General features: G+C 41.1%; 1 protein-coding gene across 1 annotated transcript in view; it reads left to right on the plus strand.

The window, feature by feature from the left end:
- Positions 1-22,939, plus strand: part of WDR7 (WD repeat domain 7) — a 352,576-nt gene that overhangs the window by 5,524 nt on the left and 324,113 nt on the right. Inside the window, exons 2-4 of the mRNA XM_068994015.1 lie at positions 16,880-17,051; positions 20,922-21,028; positions 22,771-22,849. Coding sequence (XP_068850116.1) covers positions 16,893-17,051; positions 20,922-21,028; positions 22,771-22,849 — 345 coding nt within the window. The 5' untranslated portion in view covers positions 16,880-16,892. The remainder of the gene's footprint in view (positions 1-16,879; positions 17,052-20,921; positions 21,029-22,770; positions 22,850-22,939) is intronic.

Genomic DNA, 22,939 nt, shown 5'->3' on the forward strand with positions numbered 1-22,939 from the left:
GTAAGTCTTTCCATTTATTTTGTTTTAGCTTTATGTTGAAATAATTATAGATTAAGGAAGTTGCAGAAGTGCTACAGAGCGGTCTGATTTCCCCCACTGGTTGCATTTCATGTAAATCCACCCAGTTTCCTTCCATGATTATATTTTATACAACTCTAGTAAAATAGTAAAACCAAGAAACTGACATTGGTACAATGCCTTATGTAGTGCCTTGCCATTTTATCACCTGTGTAGATAGATACCTGTAACCACCACCGCAGTCAAGATACAGAACTGGAGACTTCCCTGGTGGACCAATAGCTAAGACTCCACACTCCTAATGCAGGGAGCCCAGGTTTGATCCCTGATCAGGGAACTAGATCCCACATGCTGCAGCTAAGACCTGGCAGAGGCAAGTAAATAGATAATAATAATAATAAAAGCTACAGAACTATTCTGTCACCACCAAGACCTCTTTCAAACTGCTTCCATTCGTTCCCACCAGCAATGTAGGAGAGACGGAGTTTCTTTGCATCCTAGCCGGCATTTGGTATTACCACTATAGTTCATTGTGATCTTAATTTATATTTCCCAAATGGCTAGTGATGTTAAATTTCTGATAAGGCAAGTTTTCCATTCTTTTTTGATTTTCAAAGTTGGCTTGACTATTTGTGCATTTTTATTCTTTTCTATGTATTTTGAAGCTGCTGCTGCTAAGTTGCTTCAGTCGTGTCCGACTCTGTGTGACCCCATAGACGGCAGCCTACCGGGTTCCCCCATCCCTGGGATTCTCTAGGCAAAAATACTGGAATGGGTTGCCATCGAGTTTCTAAAAAACAATACACCTAGAATTTTGATTTACTGTGCATTGAATGTATGTCTATTATGGGGAAAATTGATGTCTATAACGTTAGATCACCTTATCCAAGAGCATGGCATAGTCTTCCATTTATGAACGAGCAGAAAGAAAAGTTTTGTAGTTTAAAAAAAATATTGTGAATATATACTAATTTAAAGTAGATTATTGCTGATAGAAGAAAACGCTACTGAATTTCATATATTGATATTTTACCTTTGTGTGTGTGTTCTACTTGACAGATATCAAAATTCGTAGTACAAATCTTGAAATAATTTTGGTACTTGTAGAGTTAGGCCTGGAACTAGGTAGCATTTTTTTTTTCTTTTAATTTTTGGCTGTGCTGGGTCTTCCTTGCTTTGCATTGTAGAGTGCGGGCGCTGGGGCCTGAGGGCCTCTGTAGTTGCGGCATGCGGTTCATTCATTGTGGCTCCGGGCCCTGAAGCAGAGGCTCAGTAGTTGCAGTGAAGGGGCTTAGTTGCTCCACAGTATGTGGAATCTCCCCAGACCAGTGATCATATCTGTACCCTGGGCATTGGCAGGAGGATTCTCATCCCCTGTACCACCAGGGAAGTCCTGGTAGCATTTTTATTATCGGTTTATCTGTTACATTTTTCTGTGAAACTATTTTGTTTGTTGGAACAGATAAACTCAATGATTAGAGTGTGGAGTCAGTGAGGTTTATAGATTCTCGTCCCATTTTGTCCATTTCATTGCTGCACTTTACACAGTGTCCTCAGCCTTACATGTATGGATGCCCGTGATCGTGGGCAGAGCCCTCTGAGAGCTTTTGTATGGATCTGTGTGCGCTCAGTTGTGTCTGACTCTTTTGCGACCCCATGGACTGCAGCCCACCAGGCTCCTCTGTCATTGAAATTTTCCAGGCACGAATACTGGAGTGGTTTGCCATTTCCTACTCCAGGGGATCTCCCCGACCCAGGGATCGAACCTGAATCTCTCTCGTCTCTTGCATTGGCAGGCGGATTCTTTACCACTGTGCCACCTGGGAATCCTGGATCTGTATCTGATACTTAAAACTGCTTTGCTGATAAGAGCACAAAAGATAATATTGGAAGAAGTCTTACACTATGACTGTATTCAGCAAGTTCTGTCCAAGTGAAATGTTTATTTCTTTTGTATTAAGTAACATAGACACTAAATTCATAAAATAGTAATTAATTTAAGTAAAATTAGCCATCTTTTCCAAAATGTGTTGGTGATGTTTAATGAAATTGTAGGTTCTTTGGCCTGATAGTTGCTTGCGTTAGTAGTCATCAAAAAATGTTGGAGCAATGAAATGTTAGAGCACTGGTCAGTTCAGGATGGAGAAACTTTCTGAAGTATTGAGAGTTATTCTGTAGGCTCTTGTAGAATGGAAAACTGCTGGAAAGACATGGTTGTTTAACCACTATCTCCCATCCAGTTAGCAGTTGTAACTTATGACCCTTCAAGCTCCCTGAAGACATTTTACTAGTGTTTGGCACATACATATTTCTTTATGAATGTTGGTAGGTAGTATAGGTCAGTAATAACAGATTGATAGAATGTGCCAGTTAACTTCTGTTCTCACATTCAAGTTTTTCATTTGGCTGTCTTCCTTAAGGGCTCTTTTTTCTAAACATTTCAAATATGAACAAACAATAAACATCACCATTCATGAGGCAAACCTTACACTAATGAAGCACCAGTTTACTAAGTTTAAGAAACTTTACTTAAAGTTACTAAGTTTAATACCTTAGTGAGTGTGGTAAACCATGTTAATTTGCTGCATAGGTCCTAAGATGTGTCTTATTGTGTATGTGTCCCAGATAAAATGAAAGGGGCTAGAATATAGGTGCAACCTGTAGCTGCCACTACAATTAGTATGCTAATGGGGATTTGATTAAGGGGATTCGTATTAATTGTTGACATTGTACAAAAATTCATTGATTAAAAAACTGAAATCCACAGCATGTAAGATCAAGATGTATTTTAATTTGTTGATGGGTTCAACTTTTTTAAAGCCAGACACACGATTCATTCATTCAGTTCAGTTCAGTCACTCAGTCATGTCCGACTCTTTGCGGCCCCATAGACTGCAGCACGCCAGGCTTCCCTGTCCATCACCAGCTCCTGGAGCTTACTCAAACTCATGTCCTTTGAGTCGGTGATGCCATCCAACCATCTCATCCTCTGTCGTCCCCTTCTCCTCCTGCCTTCAGTCATTCTCAGTATCAGGGTCTTTTCTGATGAGTCAGTTCTTTGCATCAGGTGGCCAAAGTATTGGAGTTTCAGCTTCAGCATCAGTCCTTCCAGTGATTATTCAGGACTGATTTCCTTTAGGATGGACTGGTTGGATCTCCTTGCCCTACAAGGGACTCTCAAGAGTCTTCATTTGTTACTTTGTTCATTTATTCAGTAAATATTTGGGTACCTCCTATGTAGCTGAAATTCTAGGCACTGGGAATACAGTATAGAACAAAAGAAACAAACAATCACCTTCATGGAATTTATGCTACAGCGGCAGATTCAGACAAGAAATAAGTAAGTGAAGCCTTTGGTATGTTAAATGATTGTAAGGGCTCTGGAGCAGTATAGTAAAATACTGTTGGGGTGGTGGGTTTTTCAGTTTATACTGGTTAGGAAAGGCCTCACTAAGCAGAGAACATTTTAGCAGAGATCTGAAGTGGGTGAAGGAGCTCCAAAGAATGACTTGCTGTCCACCTAGCTGGGGAAGACTGTGGGAGGGGCAGGTTTGGGGAAGAAGACCAGAGACTCACTTCTGAACCCGTCAGAGTTGAGAAGCTTACTAGCCATCCAGATGGAAGTGCTGAATGGGAAGCTGTGTTTGTGAGTGTACAGTCAGTCAGAGGAGAGCCCCTCGCTGGGAACTGGGGAATTGTCAATGCATAGCTGGTATTTGAAGTCTCGAGGTTGGGGCTTCCCAGGTGGCTCAAGGGTAACGAATCCACCTGCCAATGCAGGAGACACGGGTTCGAGCCCTGGTCTGGGAAGACCCTACATGCCGTGGACCAACTGAGCCCCTGAGCCACAACTCCTGAGCCTGTGCTCTGCAGCTCCTGAAGCCTGAGCACCCTGGGGCCCACACTGTGTAGCAAGAGAAGGCACCGCAGTGAGAAGCCCTCCCCCGCAACTGGAGAGCAGCCCCTGCTCACCACAGCTAGAGAAGAAGTCTGTGCAGCCACGAAGACCCAGCACAGCCAAAAGTACATACGTACATCAATAAAGTTACATTAAAAATAAAACTGTGAGGCTTGGGGAGATCACTGAGGGAAGCGGGGAGGGCGTGTTGCCAGAGGAGAGAAGTCCAAGGACTCTGCTCTGAGTATTCCCACGTTTAAATGTCAGAAAAGGAGGGAAAGTGGAGACTAGTGCCTCGGAGACTAACGGTAGCAGCAGCGTGTGAAGACGTGGACGCCAGGCGGAGAAGAATTTCGAGGGAGAAGTGTGAAGTGTTCGAGTGCTGCTGGTAGGGCAGGAAAGAGGATCAGGACTTGACTTGGGCTTAGCAAGGGGGAGGTTTGGGTGACCTTTCTAAGAACATTTGTGTGGCAGGTGGAACGTTGTGCGGTTGTTGTCTGTGTATATGGACGAGGGTGATGTTACAAATGAGGACATTCCGATGTTTCCTCAGGGTTTGCAGTTAGTAAGTGGAGAAGGAAATAGCTACCCACTCCGGTATTCTTGCCCGGAGGATTTCACGGACAGGGGAGCCTGCTGGGCTGCGGTCCGTGGGGTCGCAGAGAGGCGGACACGACTGAGCGACGGAGCATACGCAGTTAGTAAACGGGGGAGCTGGGGTCCCCCCTAGTCCGTGTGGCTCTCAAGTCTTCACGTGTACTCAGCAGACCTGACTGATCCCCAGGATACTGTGGCAGTTCATCTTCTGGTTGGGGAAGCACGTTTGTTTCTTCTTCTGGGTTATTTTACTTTATACACCATGAAAAGCTTCAGTGCTCAGGGTTTTGATGGCAGTTTCCTTTCTGAGGGGAACAAGTAGGAATGATTGGGGACGGTGTTGAGAGTCGAGTAGGTGAGGGAGCTGAGGTCAGTTTTACCAGATGAGCTCTGTTTTCCCCAAGATGTAGGGGCTTGCTGGGCGTTGCTTGCTTTTGCCTAATCGGTAACTCTTGAAACAGGCAGTTTGGCGATGGGTAGAGCATAAGTAGCTGCAGAAATTTAAAAGGAGATTCATAGGCCTCGAAGTCTATGAATCATTCTTAAAATTGGGATGTATTTTTGACCAGATAGTCTACAGTTCTTCAAAGCCCAGCTCTCACATGCTCAGGGCCGTCTTTGCAATGAGAAACAAGTGGAGTCTTCTGTTACCATCTGCTCATTCCACATGTTCTTTTGAAACAGGATCCTGGAACTTCCTTTAGCAAAGCCTTCCTGAAGTGTCAAGTTCCCTGGAAGCAGATTTCTTTCCACTCAAATAAGAAAGTATAATCTTGGCAACTTAGCGACCAGCTTAGTGTTGAGAAGGTGAAGTCCCTCACTGACTCTAATTCTGAGGCAGCTCAGTGATTCCTTCAGTGCATTTTACAACCTAGCTGTCTCATTGCATTATAATAACAGTCTTCATCATCTGATTCAGGTTTTTCTAAGTCTTCAGTGAATTGACCACAAAAGCACAAAACAAGCACAAAGAAAATTCATAATCATAATGCCTACTACCTTCATCACACTGTGGATTTGAGTTGAACACGTATTTTTGACAAATGATGTAGGGATGTTCTGTGAATTTGAACAAACCTTTAAAGAATCTTTTCTTCAGTCATTGCCTTGGTGGCGACTACGGTCAGTTACTTAGCCTGTAGTCTCTGCTTTTCATTATCCCTGTTGATAGGTGGCGGCCTGCCTGCTCTTGTTCATGTGTGTGTGCCCATTCTCAAGAGAGAGAATTTGAGTTTGTTTTTGTCTGCAGGCCTCAGAGGGCCTGCCTGGGGCACAGAAAGCAAACAGACTGAGGCAGCGTTAACTCTCCTATGAAGACGCCTGTGTTCCTGGGCTGGACGTGTGTCTCGCTCTAGCATTTAAGCATTAGCGAAGCAGTGTAGAGAGACGAACACTGCCCTGATACCAGAGTTTTCTATATAATCTTGACTCTCGTAGCTTTTAGAAGTCATCTGGAATACTAGTATCCCATGAGATTTTGCATAACAGGATGGTCTTACCAGAGTGTCACTCCCTAGGTTATTCATAGTTTTAAAGGGAGAAAAGAGTCATGGTGGAGCTAGCGGGCAGTCACTGCCTTAGTGAAGTGGTCACGGTGGCATCACCGACAGTGGGACAGCGTGATGTCACGTGCCTCCCGTTGGTGATGCAGTGTGAAGGACACTTGCCCGAACGCTTCACTTGAGCCTGCTGATGCCTTTAGATCCGACTTCCAGTTTATAGGAAAAGCAGGAGACAGATGAATGCATGATAAGTGACATCATAAGTACAATTAGATCCGAAATGTGGAACATTCTTCAAGCAGTTGGTTTTGTTTTTTAAAGTTAGAATGAAGCATGAAAGTCAGTATGAAAAATGAAGTGACGTTCTAGAATTAAAGAGCAAGGAGGCATCACAATCAAGTGCAGTGTGTCAAACTTGAGTAGCTTATTTGCTAATATTAGTAAATATTTATTTATTTAGTGATCTTTATACTATTTTTGAACTTTCTGTATATTTAACATTTTTTTAATAAAAAATTGGGGAGAATCACAAGGGGGAAAGTAGATTACATGTTAAGCCTTTTATTAAAAGAACAGTCAAATTTGAAAATATTCCTTTGGGAGTTCCCTGGTGGCCTCATCATTAGGATTCTAGGCTTTCATTGCCATGGCCTAGGTTCAATCCCTGATGAGGAACTGAGATACTACAAACCGTTGAGTGAAAGGAAAAGAAAAGAAAAAAAAAAAAACCCTCCAAATCTAGTGAAAAAGAGGGATGAAAGATTTTTCCTCTTTGTCTTGAATTTTTCTTGGGGTTTGTTAGGCCTTTACAGAGCTAAGCAGAAGAAAGCTGAAGAAATAGGAAGAAGATAACTGGAGAGTACACTGTACTGGAAACCCAAGAGAGGAGAGTCAAGGATTAGCAAGTGATCAGCTGTGTCAAGCGAGTAGCTATAGGAGACCGAATATCACGTAAGGGCTGAGTAAGACGGTTAGGAAAGTAGGAATCCACAGTCTAAGGATGTCCAAGCATCCAGTTTCCAAACTTCTCTCCTGGGACCTTGCTTTTCTCTGCAGTTCTGGAGAGTTATTCCCTGGAGGAAGAACATATCAAAACTGTTGACCTCTGTGTAGCGGGAGATCTTAAGTGTCCTTAGATTAAGTCTATTTGAAGATACGATCTATACGACATGAGGCAGTGCGTAGTAAGGAAATGGAAACTTGTGTTAAAGGCCAGGGGGTTTCAAAGTGTTGTCATTACAATGAGAGAAAGAGAAAATAGGAGAAAGAATGAATGTGAGAGGGAGGGAGAGAGAGATTACCAGATTTACATGCAGGGGCTGGTAACAAGTGAAGGTATTTTGGACAGAAGTGAGATAGAACATGTTTGAAGGACAAAGGCTAATTTAATTGAAAGACAGATAAAATGGTAGTCAGTGAGAGGGCAATTAAGGGAGTGAAGTGGAGTGAAGTTGCTCAGTCGTGTCCGACTCTTGGTGACCCCATGGTCTGTAAGCTACCAGGCTCCTCCGTCCATGGGATTTTTCCAGGCAAGAATACTGGAGTGGGTTGCCATTTCTTTCTCCAAATTAAGAGAGTAAGATCCTTCAAAGAGTCCGGGAAGGATTTAAATCTAATTTAAATTTTCTTCTAATTTAATTTTTTGCTGATTTAGATTTGAATCTTCTTCTAAATCTAAAAAGACGAGATATTTCTTCCTCAGAAATAGCTTGCTTGGCACACAGTGAAAGTTTAATAATAAATGCTAGTTATTGTGATTGTCCGTTTATTCCTTCAATAAATATGTATTCATTCAACAAGTAAATATATATCATTCAACAAATACATACTCCTCTGCCCATGGAACTGTCCAGGCAAGATGGAGTGGGTAGCCATTCCCTTCTCCAGGGCATCTTCCTGACCCAGGGATCGAACCTGGGTCTCCCATTGCAGGCAGATACTTTACTCTCTGAGCCACCAGGGAAGCCCCAGTCGGTCAGTAGTGCTGGTGGTTTAGTCGCTAAATCCTGTCTGACTCTTGTGATCTCATGGACTGTTGTCTGCCAGACTCCTCTGTCCATGGAGTTTTCCAGGCAAAAATACTAGAGTGGTTTGCCGTTTCCTTCTCTAGGGGTTGTCCTGAACCTGGGTCTCATACACTGCAGGCAGATTCTTTACCAACTGAGCTACCAGGGAGTCACTAGTAAAAGTCTGTAACTATTCTGGGTGCTGCTAAACCACCTCATATCCTAGTGGAACGCAATTTGCTTGATAGTGATTGAATAACAAAGATGGTGGACTTAAGTGAATGATCTGGTTTTACTCTAGAAGGGCTCAGCTTTTAGTGGAATGGGTGCCTTTATAAACAAATAATTACACACAGTGGTGAGTGGTCTGCACCAGTGTATAGGAAATATTGTGAAAACATGATTGCAGGAGTCGTGAGCCATGGGTTTTGGGATAGGTCCCTCACAACAGAGAAGAACTAGTCCTGGAACGGGTTATAGGCTAAAGTCAAATGTTTATTATAGTTAAATGTTTTTGAAAACTCACGTTTGTGTGTGTATGTGCATCTTAAAGAACTTGGTGAATCAAGGCCGTATGTTTTATTTTATTTATTTATTCTTTTGGCTCTACTACACGGCTTGTGGAGGAGAAGGAAATGGCAACCCACTCCAGTATTTTTGCCTGAAAAATTCCATGGACAGAGGAGCCTGGCAGGCTACAGTCTGTGGAGTTGCAAGAGTCGGACACGACTGAGTGACTGAGCACACACACGGCACACGGCTTGTGGGGTCCTGGTTCCCGGACCAGGGATCGAGCCTGTGTCCCCTAAGGGGGAAACGTGGAGTCCCAACCACTGGACTACCAGGGAAGTCTGTGGGCCGTTTATTTATTTATTAACCTGTCTTTTGGAATACAGTGAAATACCCAAAGGTAGGGTTTATCTTGAGAATTAGGATTCCCACTCAGTCTAGCCTCTTATTTCTCTTCCTTTTTAGAGGTATAGTTATCATTACTATTTTTTTTTAAATTGGTACCATTACAGAATTTTTGTAAATATTTGTGTATATGTATATATGTATAGATGTGTGTGTGTATATACATATATATAGCTCCCCTTTTAGAACCCAAAACAGGAGTGTCTTTTATATACTGTACTGCACCTTTTCCTCTTATTATATATTTTGGAGATTATTTCTTTTATCATGCAGCAGTGTTCCATTGTAAGACTCTCTAGTAATTTGTTTAATCCCCGACTGATGGACACTAAAGTTCTTTCTATGAACCCATTAACAATTAGAGGAATTTTCAAATATGTAAAAATATTAATAGTAAGAACAATATGGTGAGAACTCTTGTACTAAAAATAGCTTCAACACTTATTTTTATGGTTGAAGTTTCCTAGTGAGCCGATTCTGGGGAAGGGAAGCAGGTTTGGTCAGAGGGAGGAGTTGAGCTGTAATGAGTCCCAGCAGAATATCAGGTGACCCTGGAAGGTAAAAAGATGGAATGACCCCTCCAAACTATCCTGATGTGAGGGGGACTGGCCTTTACAGTTTATCTCCAAATTGAGCTTCCCTGACAGTTCAGCTGGTAAAGAATCTGGCTGCAATGCAGGAGACCCCGGGTCCATTCTTGGGTTGGGAAGATCTGCTGGAGAAGGGATAGGCTACCCACTCCAGTATTCCTGGGTTTCCCTGGTGGCTGAGTCAGTAAAGAATCTGCTTGCGGTGGGGGAGACCTGGGTTCGATCCCTGGGTTGGGAAGATCCCTTGGAGAAGGGAAAAGCTACCCACTCCAGTATTCTGGCCTGGAAAATTCCATGGACTGCAAAGAGTTGGACATGACTGACTGACTTCACTTTCACTGTCCACATTGATCAGTCATTGGATGTGGGTTGCAGGCAAGGTGTCTCCCTTTGGCTGGGGGCAGCCATTAGCCAACTGACTAATGCCAAGACAACCTCGTGGTCTTAGCAGCTGGGATAAGAAGTCCTTTGTTCCTCGAGGTAGATCTGTATGCATTTCACCCACCACACTGATGATCATATTTCATCTCCATCCTTTCCAATACCTCTTACCCTCTCTTCCTCTCCCCATGTCAGAGCCCAGACATCAGATCATTTTATCCATAAATACTACAGTTCTGCTTACCTTTAAGTAATGTGTTTTTGTAAAGTCTAGATTCACCAGATTGACTGGAGAATGAAGTTTTCTGATAAATGAAATTTCATGATAAATGAAGACACCATAGAATACAGGAGGGCATTTATTTCCTTAGGAATCAGGTCTGTGTGCGCCTCTGAGCTCTGAGATCAGTTTGTCGTGTGATTTTGAGAGAGTTAGTGATGGACCTAAATGAGTCTAGCACCAGGCGTTACATTTAGACAAAACCTTGTAGTCTTCTTTCCCTTTTATGGCAGATTTTAATAAAAATGCAAAACAGTTTAATTTTCTTTCCTATCAACTTTGAATTTGGAAAATGTAAGCACCTAAGCTATTCTGTACCTATTTATTTATGTTTAAATTAAAAAAAAATAATTTTTACTTATTTATGGCATTCAGGGTCTTAGTTCCCTGATCAGGGATTGAACCTGTGCCCCCCTTGCTGTGGAAGCCTGGAGTCTACCAGGGAAGTCGCTGCCTATTAAGGGAAGAGAGGTCCACCAAGGGGATTGCAACTTGCAGAACCTGAGAATAAAACCTCTTCAAGTGAAATTTCAAGGTGTGGTCTGTGTCCCCTGGCAACTTTTTGAAAGGAGGATATTATTGTCCATCTTCTACAGAGGGGGACGCTGAGACCTAGCCTAGAGTGGTAACTTCTTCAAGACTACATAGAAGAGTCAGGATTTGAATATAGTTTTTCTGAGCGTAAGTTCATTGTTCTTTCAACTGTTATTTTTGTTGCTGTTGTTGACTGCAGTACAGTTTTATTTCTGTTTAGAACTGAGAAGTAGGTGCAATCAGGTGAAACAGAAAAATATATGAAATTTAGGTAAGCAAAAGCGATGACTTGGTTTTTATCTCTCAGACCCCTGCTCTTTATGATTTGATTTTTTTTTGACTTAAAGATGATTCAAAATTCATTGTATAAATACTCTTGATGAGAAAGCTAATCCTCAGAAGTGAGATGCTGTGATCAAAGACTGCATGGTTAGTGGCAAGATGAGGGGTAGAATCTAGGGCTCCCATTATTTCACTCTAAAGCCTTTTCAGTAAAAAGATTATGCTTAATAGCCAGTGTCTAAATATGATTTTAAGTTAGATTTGATACAACTTTTCTTAGTGTCTCAGTTTGATACTCAGTCCCCTTCAGGCAGCAGATGAAGTTGCCAATGAAGAGAGCAGTGGAATGATGATGGCTGGAAAACCATCATCCAGCTTTGCACTGACATTGCCGTTTAATCAAAAAATTCAGACTTAGATTCCTGTGTCTTGCCAAACTGAATAGTTAGCTCCTACCTTGTTTGTCTGCTTTTTCTTCTGATCAGTCCCTCGGGACTAGGTTTGCTTGGTACGGATTCCGTGGTTGTCTCAGTCAGTCCTTCTCAGAGGTGTTTGCCTGTTCTGTCCTCATAAGCCACACTGACCTTCAGTTCACATTATTTCGTTAAGTACTTGTGGTGGCTATTCTACTTTCACTTTTATTTTATTGGATTTTTAAGATGCTGGGAAAAAAATGTTTTGAGAGATGTACATTTTTTCTGGAGTGAGATATATATTTCTTTGTATTAAGAATGTTCACATCATTTGGTCATATAATGAACTAAACATTCCTCATCCTGTTCTTTCTTCCTTTTGATGTATCTAAGTCATATACTCACCTGACATATAGAGCCAGATAGATCCAGAAAACTTTGTTATACAAAAAGAAAATTGAAGAGAGGAAAAAAAATGTGTTGAAAGCCCACATGTCTGTGGCGTAATGACTGAGGATTATGTTGAATTTTAGGTAATTCACTGAACATCAATTGGTTTGGTTACAGCTGACAAGTACCATGGAAGACACAAGCTGTTTATCTTAGTTTTGAGTAAATGAATTAGTCTCTAAAAACAGGTCCAGGTTATTAAATAAATACCAGTGATTGAATTATAGAACATATTTACTTATAATGATTTTTTTTTCTTAGTAGATGTTCAAGAAATTTCTGCTGACTAATTATTACACTGTAACCAGATTTATAGTTTTTGAAGTATTCTTTCATATGCTAATTCTAAATGCATTGAAATACATTTAGGTCAAAACAAGTTCTGAAAGTAATGTATCTTTTCTCTGATTCAAAAATTCATGTTAGAATCTTGTAGTCTTCAGTTGTCATGAATGAATGTGTTTGTTGTATTTGCTAAAGGAAATTATATAAACTTTTAAGGAAAATTAATTTTATCTCTGATCTGAGAATAATTTGTTTCAATGGAGAACATGTTAATATACCTAGTAAAGTCAGAATACATGTAGTTTTACAAGAATAAAAATGTGTTCATACATTATTAGGTACGTGTCCAGTTTTGTATTTATGGCATCTAATTGTATGTACCTCACATTATTTCTTCCTTCTTGCTGGTGAGTAAATACTTTTGCATTTTTAAGGAGAGAATAAGTTTATGTTTTCCAGCAGAAAAGTGTTATTCTCTTAGAAAAGTCATAGAATGAATTAAGAATCTTGCAGGAAAGAGCCACAAAATTATTTGATTTCCTCTTTTTTAAGAAGATTAATTTTGTTTGGGAATGTGGGGTCTTAATTCCTCGACCAGGGATTGAACCTGTGGTCCCTGCATTGGAGGCACGGAGTCTTAACCACTGGACCCCCAGGGAAGTCCCTTGTACCAGTCATATTTAATCAACATTAGCAGAGTCGGTGCTCCCCAAATTGATATATGAATTTGATGCAGCGCCAGTCATAATCTCAGCAAGCTTTTCTGCAGAAATTTACAATCTAATTTTGAAATATGTAGAGAAATTAAGAGGACCTAGGCTGTCTAAAGGAATCTTGACTATAAGAGCTAACACATTTTAGAGCTGGAAGGAAGTATCACTGTGTTTTGTGGGGGTATAAATTTCTTGAATTCTCTTAGAAGTTAGGCAGGACTAACTTTTATAGATTGGGCTTGTATAAAAATTAAATATATAGACATTTTGCCGTGTCCCACCCCAAGCCAGCTAAGGCACATTCATCCTTCACATGTTGGCTGACTAGTGATGAATTTTCATTACCTTCTGCCAGTGTGTGGAGGGGCCTGGCCCCCAGTCGCAGGGTGACGGTGGTTATTTGTCTCCCTGTTCTCTCTCACCCCTAACAAAGTCCCCCTCCCCTTGCTTGTAGAGACCTTAAGCTTTTTCGTCACAGTAATTTCTTGTCATTCTTCTTGCCTCTTCCTTTATGCCATGGGTTTTATTCTCACACACTCTGAAGATGCAGTGTATTTGAGTGTGCAGTGAGAGAGATCATGTGTTTATGTGTAACTCAGAAAACCATGGCCTTATACAAGTAGGAAGTTTGTTTCTCCTAGCTAACTGAAAGTCTAGTCTAGAGTTAAAGGAGTTTTTGTAGAGGATGAGCTCCCCTATTTTAAAAATATCCTTGAGCTCTCCTGACACATAGCATCTTAGCAAGGCTGTCTCCTTGTCTGAGGAGAGACGGCAGAGCCAATACCCAAATGTAACTTGACGGTTTTCTCTGCCTCCAACTTTTGAATGTTCTCAAAACGCATTTCCCTACAGTCTGCCTCCAGCTCTGATTAATACCTTCTTTATCTAGGAGGCTTTTCTATCAAGTCTGTTCTGAGACTCAGGAACACAAATCTATTTCTCCACTTGAGGCCTATAAATAAGACTTTCTGTCCCCCCCCTCCCCTCCCCCCCACTCTAGACAAGATCCGGACTCTTATTCTCCTGTTTCTTTTAATACCATCTTCGAGTCTGACACCAGGGTCCTCTGATTGATTATTATTTGTGTGGAAATTATTTCTGTTTCTTCTGTATGTTGCTGGGACCACCCTAATCCCAGCAGTAAGACAGATCAGTATCAGTTAGTGATTGTGACCTCTCACTACAGCTTTATTTCAGGTATTCTTTTATGACTTTTCAACTTTTAAATATTTCACCCAGTAGACACTTGCTGTTTAGATCCAGGATTGTGTATAATTTAAGGTCCTTTGGCAGGGTATATATATCTGGGGGTCAGGACAGGTTAGTTTCTTCAGTCTCACTCATGTCCTTGGAAATACAACAGTGAATTTTGAATTCTGGTTCCCCCTCTCCCCCAGGTTGATTGGACAGGTCTTGCCTGATTCCTTGGATGAACAGTTATTGTAGCAGATAAAATGATGTACTAGGATTTTTTGGAAAGGATACAGTGATACCTTTGCCATGTTACGGGCAGTTGTTTTCTCTTATTTTAAGGGCTGTGAAATGCATTCTTCTTCCAGGTTTCTTTGAGCTCCTCGTCACTTGAATACCAGAACGTTCCTTCCTGTTGCACCAGAACAGATACAGCTCCCTGTCACACACATATTCCTTAGTCCTGAATCTGTGTATTTGCTTTCTCTTCAAGCTAGGTAGATGCATTGAATAGGAGTCCTCACCTATCGAGAGAAATGGTGTTCTTTCTTTCTTTTTCACTTTTTGGCCACATCACATGGCATGTGGGATCTTTGTTCCCCAGCTGTGGACTGAACCTCTGTCCCCTGGAGTGTAAGTGTGAAGTCATGACGATGGGCTGCCAAGCAAGTCCCCGGTGTTCTTTCTTGATCTCACCATGTTGTGTTACTTGCTGTGAGCTTATTTAGTTGAGAGAAATCTTTGGTGATACATCTTAAAAATGAATGTTGTCACCATGGAGAAGTGAACTCCTTCCAGATTCTCTTCTTGAGAAAGTCACTGGTGGATATGTTATTCAGCCAGTAGCGTGCTGTACCCAATTTTTAAAAACTGGTTCAGTGCTTTGTTTCATTTACTAATGTTAAATAGGAATATGGAAATGATTGTTAATGTCATGGTAGTCTATGAACTGCTGGTACATAAAGGATTTTATAAATAAGAAAGGAAGTTGGGATTTTTCCCTCAAATGCGTGCCTTTTACTTGTTGTAGCAAACAGATGAAGTTTGGGGAGAAACAAATTGATGAAAGCCATTTTGTTGTTGAGTCGCTAAGTTGTGTCCGACTCTTTGTGACTTCATGGACTGCAGCACGTCAGGCTTCCTTGTCCTTAACGGTCTCCCAGAGTTTGCTCAAACTCATGTTCACTGAGTTGGTGATGCCATCCAACCATCTCATCCTCTGCCGTCCCCTTCTCTTCCTGCCTTCAATCTTTCCCAGCATCAGGGTCTTTTCTAATGAGTTGGCTCTTCACATCAGGGGGCCAAAGTATTGGAGTTTCAGCTTCAGCATCAGTCCTTCTAATGGATATTCAGGATTGATTTCCTTTAGGATTGAGTGGTTTGATTTCCTTGTAGTCCAAGGGCCTCTCAAGAGTCTTCTCCGGCACTATATCATAAAACCCATTAATCGGAACAAGAAATAAAAGATGCAGTTGTATATAGATTGCATTTGGTAAATGTCATTCATAATTTTTTACTTGCCTCATTTTCTTTCCAGGGAGTGGATTTTTGTTTTAGTTTTTGTTAGTTTAAAGAGTAAAAGTAGTGGATTAAAGAAAAGACTTTTGCTAAAAGCAACCAGCAATGAGACCATAGATATTAAACTAGTTTCTTTCATAGAAAATGGCTATTCTTGAAGTGTTTCTGAAAAGTTCCTAGGACAGTCTTAGATTCTACAGTGTCTAGATTATACACATATCTTTTGTTGCCACTTAAAAATCAAGTCAATCATGGGATTCCTCGATGGTCCAGTGGTTGTCAGTTCCCCACACAGGCTTGATCCCTGGTCTGGGAAGGTTCTATATGCAGCTGGTCAGCTAAGCCTGTGTGACACAGCTGATCAACCTGTGCTGTGGAGCCCCCCAGCTGCACATAGAGAAAGTGAAAGGCGCTTAGTCGTGTCCAACCCTTTGTGACCCCATGGACTATACAGTCCATGGAATTCTCCAGGCCAGAATACTGGAGTAGACAGCCTTTCCCTTCTCCAGGGGATCTTCCCACCTCAGGGATTGAACCCGGGTCTCCTGCATTGCAGGCAGATTCTTTACCAGCTGAGCTAAAGAAGCCCCAACGAGAGAAAACTCGCACGCAATGAAAGACCCAGTGCCTCCAAAAACAATGAATAAATAAATGAAAAACAACCAAACCAACCATTGCCTGGTTCTTGCGGCCATTAGGTCAGCCCAGCTGGCAGGGCTCTCCTGAGGGTCTGTGAGGCACTGTTACCCCCACAGGAAAAGCAGTGAGGAAGGCAGTCAGATGGCTGATGACAGAGGCCCAGGCTCCCCGGCTGGCCAGCAGAGCAGCCCCTGGACCCCGGTTCTGTCAGCCCAGACCAACTGTGAGCTCCGACAGGCCAATCTGAGAGGAGGAATCTGAGAGCTACTGGTTTACAGGAAGCACTGTGACAAGGCAACCTGTGCGAGTGGATTAGAATACATTTCAACTAATAGCATGAAGCTTCCCTGGTGGCTCGACAGTAAAGAATCTGCCTGCAAGAGACCGGGGTTTGATCTCTGGGTCAGGAAGATCCCCTGGAGAAAGCAATGGCAACCCACTCCAGTACTCTTGCCTGGAGAATCCCATGGACAGAGGAGCTGGGCAGGCTACAGTCTGTGGGGTCGCAAAGAGTCAGATACGACTGAAGCGACTTAGCATGCATGCATGATGTTTAGGGGAATTTTTGGCACTAAGGAAGTTCAAGTGGGCTTCACAGTAAACGTGTGTGATGTGTTTTAGAGGGAAAATACCGTTGCGTTTAACGTTGCTCTCTCCGCATCCCCAGGTTTGCCGGCAGGATGGCAGGAAACAGCCTCGTGCTGCCCATCGTCCTGTGGGGCCGCAGAGCCCCGACGCACTGCATCTCAGCCGTGCTGCTGACGGACGACGGGGCCACGGTCGCGACCGGCTGCCACGACGGGCAGATATGCCTCTGGGACCTCTCTGTGGACTTGGACGTGAGTGTTTGAAATGCCAATCGCACTTTTTGCATGCAAAAAGCTACTTACAAAAAATAACACAGTTCCAGAATAGTTTTACCACTGTATTTTCTATGAGATACATTTTGTGTTCAGAATGATTATCAGCATTACTCATCAGAGCTGACTTCTGCTGGTTTTGGGCTTGATTTCCAATTATAATAGCTATCCTGCCTGGCTTACTATGATATTTAAGATATTTTCAGAAAATTTCTAACCATATTGAAGGAGGTTTCCAGAAAGATACTAAAAAACAATTTTGAGCCTTCTGAGATCAGCGTCTTGAAGAGAGAAAAACTTTGTAAAAATGTACAAAAGGTACTTTTTTTTTGCCTTTATTTTAAAAATCAGTGTGTGATTTTTTTTTGCCATTCTTTACTGCTGTGTGCTCTGCTCCTGGGCACTGTCTGTGGACAGATGCTCTTTTTCCATGTTGTAACCTCTAATCTCTGACAACTTCCCCAGGAATTTTTCTGTAAGGAGGAACAGAGAAGATGGGGTGATAGTTGTCATGGAATGTAGAGGCAAAAAAGTTACTTTTTTAAGTAAAAAAGTTTTTAACAGCTTTATTGAGATAAAGTTTGCATCATACAACACACCCTTCAGAGTGTACAATGTAATGATTTTTTACTCTGTTCACAGAGTTGTGCAGCTCTTACCACAGTCAGTTTTAGAACATGTTCATCATCTCAACCAGCCAGGTAGTTCAGTGGTTACGAATCTGTGCTTCCACTGCAGGGGGCTCGGAGTCCATCCCCGGTCGGGGAACTGAGATACCACATACTATGTGGTGTGGCAAAAAATAAAAAATAAAATGTCAGAAATTGCAGAAGTGGTATTTCATGCGTACGTAGAGAGATGGAGATAAGAGTAAAGGAGGGAACCTGCTAATGAAGGTATTGTCTCCTGTACACAAAGTGTTATTGCTTCCACTACCTGTAGAGCTATAATTTTGGAGAATAGCCCTATGATTGCAGGGAATTTTATAATACATGGCACTAAGGAAAGAAGTGAAACGTTATGGTAAAGGCTCAGCGTTGCAGGCAAACGAAGTTGGCTTGAATCTTGGCTACTCTAGTGTCTAGCTGTGTGACTTCGGGCAGTTTACTTACCTGTCTCAGGCCTTCGTCTCATCATGTTTAAAATAGGGTCAACCACACAAGGTTTCGGTAAGGATTCTGTGAGGGAAGTTATATTAAGCGGTTATCACAGTGCTTGTACATGGTAAGGATTTATTTAATGAATAATTATAGCATCTCAGGTAATAGAAAGGAAAAAACAAAAAACTTAACTAAAAGAAAAAAGAAAGGCGTGTGGAATGATGTCTGACTATAGAACGAGTGGCCTCAAGGTCACAGACTGGGGCCTTAGTGCTGGTGTTTAGTCTTAAGAACTGTCTCATCACGTCTTCTAATTCTAAACATCACTCCTTGCCGCTGATAACTTGATAACTGTCACTTTTGAACTGTGGTCTTTGAGGATGGATTGTTTTTTGATCAGTTGAACAGATTATCTTATATATCTCTGTACTAGTTATAAGTGAAATGTTTCTTAGTTAATAAATGTGACAAATTTTTATGGAATATGGTGAGATAAAAATAGAAATGCCACATTTTTACTTTTCCTCTAATTACGTTGGTGCTCATTGTGTGAAGCCTCCAAGTTTGCTTCTTCTCAAAACTGCTTTGGCCATTTGGTGTCTTCTATGGTTCTACACAGATTTCATCAAGGTTTTTTCTATTTCTGTGAAAAATACCATTGGAATTTTGATAGGATTTCATTGACTCTGCAGATTGCTTTGAGTAGTATGGACCTTTTAACAACATTAATTCTTCCAACCCAAGAATGTGGGGTATCTTTCCACTTATTTATTTTTCCATTTCTTTCATTAGTGTCTTATATAATTTTTGGAATTCAGGTGTTTCACCTCCTTGGTTAAATTTCTTTCTTTTTTTTTTTTTAATTTATTTCTAAGTAATTTATTCTTTTTGATGCCATGGTAAGTAGGATTGCATAATTTCTCTGTCTGATAACTTGCTGTTATAGAAACAACAGATTTTTGGATGTTTATTTTGTATCCTGCAACTTTACTTAATTTCTTCATTAGTTTTAACAGTCTTCTGGCTGAGGCTTTAGGATTTTCTACATATAAGATCATGTCATCTGCCGAGAAAACATTACTTCTTCCTTTTTAACTTGGTTGCTTTATTTATTATTTGTTGCCCAATTGCTCTGGCTGCTGCTCCTGCCAAGGCGCTTCAGTCGTGTCCGACTCTGTGCGACCCCATAGACGGCAGCCCACCAGGCTCCCCTGTCCCTGGGATTCTCCAGGCAAGAACACTGGAGTGGGCTGCCATTTCCTTCTCCAGTGCATGAAAGTGAAAAGTGAAAGTGAAGTCGCTCAGTCATGTCCGACTCATCGCGACCCCATGGACTGCAGCCCGCCAGGCTCCTCAATCCATGGGATTTTCCAGGCAAGAGTACTGGAGTGGGGTGCCATTGCCTTCTCCGAACTACTCTGGCTAAGACCTCCTATATTATGTTGAATTGAAATGTCAAGAGTAATCATCCTTGTCTTGTTCTTGATCTTAGAGAAAGGCTTTTAGTGTTTTCTACATGGGCTTGTTCCATATGGCTTTTATTATGTTGGGGTACATTCCTTCTACACCCACTTTGTTGAGAGTTTTTAATCAGGAAAGGAAATTGAATTTTGTCAAATGCTCTTATTGCCCCATGAGATGATTATGTGCTTTTTTTCATTCAGTTATTTTTGTTCATCTTTCTAGGTTTTGGTGAGAGTACAGTCAGTTCTAGTTACTCTATTATGACTGAAAATGGAATTTTCTAGCAAGGCCATGTACATTGAAAATGAAACTAACCGTTGGTAAATTTGATTTTCTAGGGAAAAATTAAAGAATTGACCAAAAGCATTTTTTTTTCCAGTGGAGGAATATGGAATCTCTCTTTGGAAATGGGGTTGGTTATATGAGAAAACATTCTAGGCGTGTTCTAACCATAAACAATGATGGTATTTTTCTTTCAATTATAATTATGCAAAATACGACTAAGGTGATTTTGATTCCAAAACTGATAGCATGAAAGGTATTTATTAATCATTCTCTTTTCTTAAGCTGGGTATTGACTATGTGGTTAGATGTTTTTTATATCTGGTACATATGTTATAAATACTGTATATGTATAAAATGTTAAGAAATATATCCTGAAATTACTTAAAGCCCTGACATCACCTAAAATAATAGCATGCTGTTTGGTACAAAGTAGATGAATTTAGAGGCTGATTGCCAGACTATTTTAGAATAGTGGGTATTAAGCCATCCTTTCAAAGGCACTGTGGCAGTAAATCATTCATCTGTGCAGGTCGTTATTAGCTCCTGATAGCTGACGTTGATACCAGCTTTTGGTAGGGTACCTGTTCTCTATTTTTTGTGTTTGGGATGTCAGTCTAGAGGCTCTAAATGTGCTTTCAGATCATGGAAAGTATTATTTTTAAAAATAAGTGAGGGGAAATTATTTTATATGCTAATTCAGTCTTAACCTGATTTCTCTGTGCAGTAGAGCTCTGTGCTAAACACTGCCCGCTTTAAACCTTGGCAGTATCCCTCTCTGTATACTGGGCAAGTCATGTCACCTCTTGGTGTTCCACTTTCGACTTCAGAACCATTGGTGGGGTGATGGTGAGCACTGAATTGGTGGGAGTCACTGTTTTGCTGCTGTTGGTTTTTGGTGTCCTGAGCAGTTCTTCTCAAATCGGTATCTGTACATTTATACTGAATATTTAACAAGATTCCTAAGAACGACTACTTTAGAAAACATATTGTGTATTTCTAGGTCAATCCTCGAGCACTGTTGTTTGGTCACACAGCGTCAATCACCTGTTTGTCTAAAGCTTGTGCGTCTAGTGACAAACAGTATATTGTGAGCGCATCTGAGAGTGGGTAAGTATTTTCTTATTCACTTTTCTCCTCTTAAGTCTTTAACGCAAATAATACCAGTGTATTAATAAGTAGGGAATTTTATTTTATTTTTTGGGTATCTTTTAAATAAATGTCTCAGTTGTCTCAACATAAAGCTATTTGAAATATGGTTTTCAAAATGAATTTTATCTTTATTAATGATTTTTATAGTACTTTTATTATAATTTATGGTTATGTCTCTGCCCTGCTTTTGAGAAACTCAGAATACCGTTAAAGTTAAAATATGGTCGTTAATCCCCATGGCATTTTTACTGAGTTGGCAGACAACTTTGAGAGTTTTAAGAAACCTCAGTGATGCTAGGTTAGCATAAATTTGGAAGATGAAGCCATACAAAAGTTTGATCAGTTATATTGATGTATGTCAATACACTAACGTAGCTATATCCATTCCTAAGTCTCAGAGCTTGCTTTTGGAAAGGTGGGTCATTGGACAGCAGGTGAAGGGGCTAGAATGGGGGGAATAAAAATTTTTGGGGTGTTTAGAAAATTGTGTGTTTATGAAATACGTTACTGAAGAGAGTCGCGGAACGGGAAGAGAGTTTTTTAAGAAATTGTCCCTTCAACTCTCTATAATTTATGAACTTGAAAAGAACCTTGTGTAACTGAGAAGCAGTATCAGGTAAATTCATATTAGAATGCATATTCTAAACAGATAGGTGAGTTTCCTTTGAAAAGTTTATACCACATGGGATATAGGAAAGTGAAAGTTGTTCAGTTGTGTCTGACTCTTTGCAACCCCATGGACTATCCATGGAATTCTCCAGGCCAGAATACTGGAGTATTCTTCACCTTTTCCAGGGGATCTTCCCAACCCAGGGATCAAACCTAGGTCTCCTGCATTGCAGGTGGATTCTTTACCAACTGAGCTGTCAGGGAAGCCCTATGGCATCTTAAGGAATACCCTAATAATAAGCATCAGGATCACTGCATTTTATTAATGTTCGCCTCTGTGAAATAAATCTTCAGTTTATTTCTTTGAAGGACAAGGCATATTGACATTTCTAATTTTGAACGCTGTCTCTTTAGTTTGAGATAAAGCTTTTCTCTTTTGGTCAGTCAGTTCAGTTGCTCAGTCGTGTCTGACTCTTTGGGACCCCATGAACTACAGTAAAACTTCTGCAGCAAATGTGGAATCAAAACTGAAATATTGTTTTTAATTTGCAAAGATTTGGAAATCAGTTGACCTTAAGTTTTGTGTTTTGCAGTGCTAAATTTTCTAGCTATGTTGATATCAATGGAAAATTGGAATGGTTTAAATTAAACATTTAGTTCTAGTTTTTGCCACCTGCCCTTTATCTATCGCTTAGGCCTGTGCTCTGCTTCATTATTATCCTCACTCTGAGCTTGCGGGTGAGAGAGCAGCCGCTCTGGCACAGAGGGAGAGGAGGGGAGTGTGGGAGGGCCTCCTACCAGTTCTGGCCAGAACTGCTCCTAAGACTCCACAACTGACAGGGAACCAGGAAGTGTAGTCCTCCCTTGCGTCCAGAAAGAATGTGGATCAGGGCAAGGGTGGGTAGGCTGGAGGGGAATTTAAGGCGGTGGCTGGGAGGGTCAGAAGTTTTGGTGAACAGCGATAATGACTATATGCTGCTTTTTCTGAAATACGTGCGTTTTAATGGAAGCTTAATTTAAAACTACCGTGACAAAGTTGAACCGTGCTTTTAAAACTCAGATTTAAAGTCAGCGATTATTTTGTTTTATAGGGAGATGTGCCTCTGGGACGTGAATGATGGCAGATGTATTGAATTTACAAAATTAGCTTGCACGCATACTGGCATACAGGTTGGTATTGATTTCTGCAACCGGCCAACTCAGCACCCATGGTCAGTTTAAAACGTGTTTTTTTTTAAACACTGAGTCTCTATTTTTATG

This window comes from Capricornis sumatraensis, chromosome 21 (assembly GCF_032405125.1).
Source record: "Capricornis sumatraensis isolate serow.1 chromosome 21, serow.2, whole genome shotgun sequence".
NCBI lineage: Eukaryota > Metazoa > Chordata > Mammalia > Artiodactyla > Bovidae > Capricornis > Capricornis sumatraensis.